Source organism: Mizuhopecten yessoensis, unplaced genomic scaffold, assembly GCF_002113885.1.
Source record: "Mizuhopecten yessoensis strain PY_sf001 unplaced genomic scaffold, ASM211388v2 scaffold4701, whole genome shotgun sequence".
Taxonomy (NCBI): domain Eukaryota; kingdom Metazoa; phylum Mollusca; class Bivalvia; order Pectinida; family Pectinidae; genus Mizuhopecten; species Mizuhopecten yessoensis.
The window spans coordinates 301,581-306,018 of record NW_018405678.1 but is presented as its reverse complement, the minus strand read 5'-3'; the positions used below and the strand labels follow the sequence as shown (position 1 = coordinate 306,018).

The 4,438-nt window shown below is 37.5% G+C and overlaps 1 protein-coding gene across 1 annotated transcript; it reads right to left on the bottom strand.

Moving 5' to 3' along the window:
- LOC110449616 (short-chain collagen C4-like) lies at positions 1-4,201 on the bottom strand. The gene is made up of 3 exons (XM_021496588.1): positions 3,902-4,201; positions 1,576-1,650; positions 1-490 (listed from the first exon to the last, which is right to left on the bottom strand). Exons 1-3 carry the CDS (start codon positions 4,167-4,169, stop codon positions 6-8), a joined length of 828 nt encoding a protein of 275 aa, XP_021352263.1. The 5' UTR covers positions 4,170-4,201; the 3' UTR covers positions 1-5.
- Positions 4,202-4,438: the final 237 nt, after the last annotated feature.

Sequence of the window (4,438 nt, the reverse complement as noted above, 5' to 3'; positions counted from 1 at the left end):
AATATTTATTTCATACAAACTACACAAGATAGAAATTTGTCTTGCTGGTATGGAGGACATCGCAGAGAACCACAAAACGCTTTGACGCCAAGAAACATTTTACCATTGTCGTCTCTATCAGCTCCTCCAACAACAGGCTGTGGGTTCTCGTCTACACATACGTATTGGGAAGCAGCTACGTGTGCATAGGACCCTGACGCCAGTGACCCACTGTAAGCCTTCGTCCAGCCGCTGTAGCAGGTCGTCCTTGCCGGTATCATTACAGAGGAAACAAAGGAAGTAGATCTACAGACCGCACAGGGAACCTCTTCATTGTGTGATTGTGGCCCAAAGAGAGTATATCCATTGAAAGATTCGTACTCTGCCCCATAGAGCCTCCCCGTGTAATCATCCGGTACAACTGTTGTCTGTAACCATTCCGGATCAGGTGGCAGACAAAGATAGTCAACTGCCGCTCCACTGTGGTCATACCAGGAACCTCCTGCTAAACCTAACACAAATGGGCTCCTATTTATAAATACGCCACATTTTTAAAGGAAAGATAAACAAATCTTAAACAAAAATATCGTTTCTTTTAAAACACTTCTAGTCCAGAACGGCTAACTCGATTTTTGTAAAATTTAGTATGGAACATTGTTGGTCAAACAAGGGCCAGAGGGGCAGACGCAATAGGGGCAGTAGAGGTAAATCTTTCAAATTCCTCGCCTTCCATAAGATTGAACGTATTTAAATCATGTTTGATTTTGAACATCTGTGGCATAGGGGACAATGTTTTATAAATTGGGGATGTGAACCCTATAGAGGTAGACGGACGGGGCCTTATTTCAATGGAATAAGTAATACAATAAATTAACGGTTGTGATCCCCATCCTATGTCTATGCATTATACTTGACATCAATAGACAATGCATTTATGCTACCACAAATTGCTCTAGCGTCTGTTCCCTTACAAAGGAAAGGGGTATAATAGGGAAATCAGGTCATAACTTAAATGATCAGGATTTCCACCTTATTACCACATAAATTATTGCTAGGCAGGCATGAAGAGACAAAACATTCATGATACCAGGATAACATTATACCAGAAAACTAGTAAAATTATAAAACATTTCTACCAAACCAAACACGGACTTACTTCCTGGGGTACAACTTATTCCGTCTTTGCGTATTGCAGAGTTATCTTCTCTTGGGAGCAGGTATTGATTGTTACGTCATTGGTCTGTGCGAGAAAATTACATCGTTTTCTCAAAAATTGATGACGTTATTCTCACAAACAAGTGACGCAACAATCAATACCTACTCCAAAGAGAAGATAACTCTACAATACGCAAAGACGGAATAAACAGTGCAAATCCCCATCACATCATCCTACATAATGTATATACATTTCCCATGCAGGAAGAGGTAATTATACTAGTGTTGTTAGGACTAGACTCGTATCTCGCACCTTAGTACTCACTCCCTGTGTCATAACATCGAAGCAGTTAACGTTCTCATCTTATACCTTGGTATAAACTTGCTAGGGATGAAGAGACAAGACACTCCTGTCCTTAGGTTATAGAGTTACAAACTTACCAGAATATACGAGTTCCGTCAGATTGGCAGGACAGTCGGTCCGTCCCCAGCGAACAAACGTGGATCCCCCACCGACTATAACAAATGGGAAAACGTGTTCTGATTTATATATCGAATCGAAAAGAATAGTGGGTGACATTTATGCGCATGTATAGCGAGTAAGTGTTTTAAACATTCATGTCATAATTATGTAGGCAAAAAGCTGGATAGTTCAAAGTGTTAAGACAAAACAAATAGGCTATTGCCAAAACACCGAAAAGGATCAAATTGTTTGAATGAAAAAGTAAAAGTAAAATATTATAGTCTTTGAAGTTGTTTCCAGTGATACTTTTTTTACTCAATTCCAAGGTCACATAGGTGTTATTCCAATTTGTCTGTATGTTAATGGGTAAATTGCTATTATATTGTTACAGTGAAATTTGAATGAATGACCTAAACAATCTTTGAAGGTCAGATTATTACAGTAAGTTAAAGCCTTCCTATAAATTGTTATAAAGTGTAGTCTACCAGGTAATACAATCTCCCAAAAATACTGATAATTTGTAAAGTACCATACTTTAGCCTATTTAAATAGAGTTTGACCAAGACCTATTTAATTGTCATAGATGCGGGTTGATACAGGCCGATTGGGTCTCTTGTTTCAATGGATTGAACGCAAAATGGATTTGAATGGTTCCTTATTATAACAGAGTGTGGTAGTACATGCTGATCATTCAAAATTTAATATAGATTTATGAATTAATATATCCTGCGATTTTTATTTTTTATTTTTTTTTAAATAATACATGCCTCTTGATTTGTTTATTTTATTTATCTTTAAGTTCTGATTTTTAAGGTTTTAAACTTTCATGTATATTCAAAAAAACTTTTTAATATGGCCGCCATGGCAGCTGTCTTCAGAATATATTTCGAGTTTTAACTCCAATTCTGCTAAACCAATTTAGCTGAAATTTATTTGAAAATAATTGGAATGTGATGTGTGGCTTAGATTTGCTCTTGTTACTATGGAAATTAAATACTTAAAATTAAAATTAAATATGGACTCCATGGTATCCATCTTGATTTTTCCCCCTTTAACATAATTTCTATTGAGCTCATTAGGCTGAACTGTATTTGGAATGATAATGACATGGTAGTGACTGGACTTTGTAGTTTTAGAACCGATCAGAATTCCAGTATGACCGCAAAGGACGCCATTTTTAAAATTTACTTTATAAACACAAATATTACTGACTTGATTAAGCTCGAATGTAATGGAAATGAGCAATGCATATCCTGACCAGATCTTGTAGTGTTAAAGCAAATTTGAAATTCAATAGCACAGTAATTGTAGCAATATTAAAAATATATTTCAACGACAACTCAGGACCGATTTCGCTGACATGTAATAGATAAATGATCGGTGTATGATTTTTGTTTTTTATTTGTTCCAATTCCTTTTGATTTGTTTCGCCGAATTGAATGGGGAAATAAATCATGTCTATATTAAGACAGATACTTGTTTTTTTGGCGCTGATTGAAATTCAATATAGCCGCTATATAGACGCCATCTTGAAAAACTTGAAAAGTTTTTGGTGTATGATCCAGAGCAATTCTTGTTACTAAGAAATTGATTTGAAATTCAATCTGGCCGACATAAGTACGATTTTTAAACTTAAAATAATATTTTGATAGACCAAATTTTTATGCTGCAAATGGAAATGGGGTCACCGCTTCCCGTGGCCAAGGATCACACGCATGTCGGATACGCGACCAGGGCCATAATCAATGAAGTCAACGAGGGGGAGCAACGGCGCTGCAAGATGGTGTTTTCCTTAGCAACGGTGCCGCCATCTTGACCCTGGTCAGTTTTTCTTTCAGGTTTAACTGAGATTTTTTAATTTTATACGGAGAGTAACTTTTCATGACGTCATCGAGTTTTTTTACTTTTGTTGAGCCGAAAAATAAAAGTACCTCAGAAAACCCGATAGAAAAACTGACAGGGGTCACCGCTTCGTGGCCAAGGATCACACGCATGTCGGATACCAGGGCCATAATCAATGAAGTCAACGATAAGCGGTTTAACCCAAGCACGCTCGACGCAGGTCAAAACAACCAGATGGCGACGCCGTTGCTAAGGGATATTAAGCACACACACACACACACACCAAGACGCATCATTACTACTTTTACATATACAATTCACACTCTTAACGATATACGTGCACACCTTCGCCCAGCTGAAGAGCAAATGGTATAGTTAGGCCTTTTCTTTTTAATGACACACTTTAAAATTCAACATAATTAGTATCTGTCTATCTTCAATTATAGTAATTAAGAAGCTTACCGTTGTTTGCCTGTGAAAGTTGTGTTTTGAGAGAGGATATTTCACCAGTTTGTGTCTCTACCATGGTCTGGTAGGTATGTACCGTGGTCTGGAGGGTATGTACCGTGGTCTGGAGGGTCTGTAACTCTCCCTGGAGATGGGTTATAAGCTGTTGAATGTAGTCTGGGTCATTCAGAAGAATCCTCTTGTTAGAGTCTTCTTTGCAATGACCACAAACTATCAACGCATAGAAGACGAATACTACCAAACTGATACGGTTAATCGCCATTTTACGTCTATACCGATTCCCTTTAGTTTACAAAATGGTGACAACAGTTCGTGCAAAGGTTATCAGGCAGTAACTGACACCACGTCAAAAACGGGTCAGTGTCAGTGCATAGGTGAGTAACTTGTGGTGAACCAAAAATAAATCCAACGAATCTAGTTTATGTTAGATAAGTCATATACTGTAGAACGCTTGTTTTTGTGAACATTTATTTAAAGCAAGTGTTCGTCCAACAACGTATTCACGAAGATTTGAATTAACGAAAGAAAAAA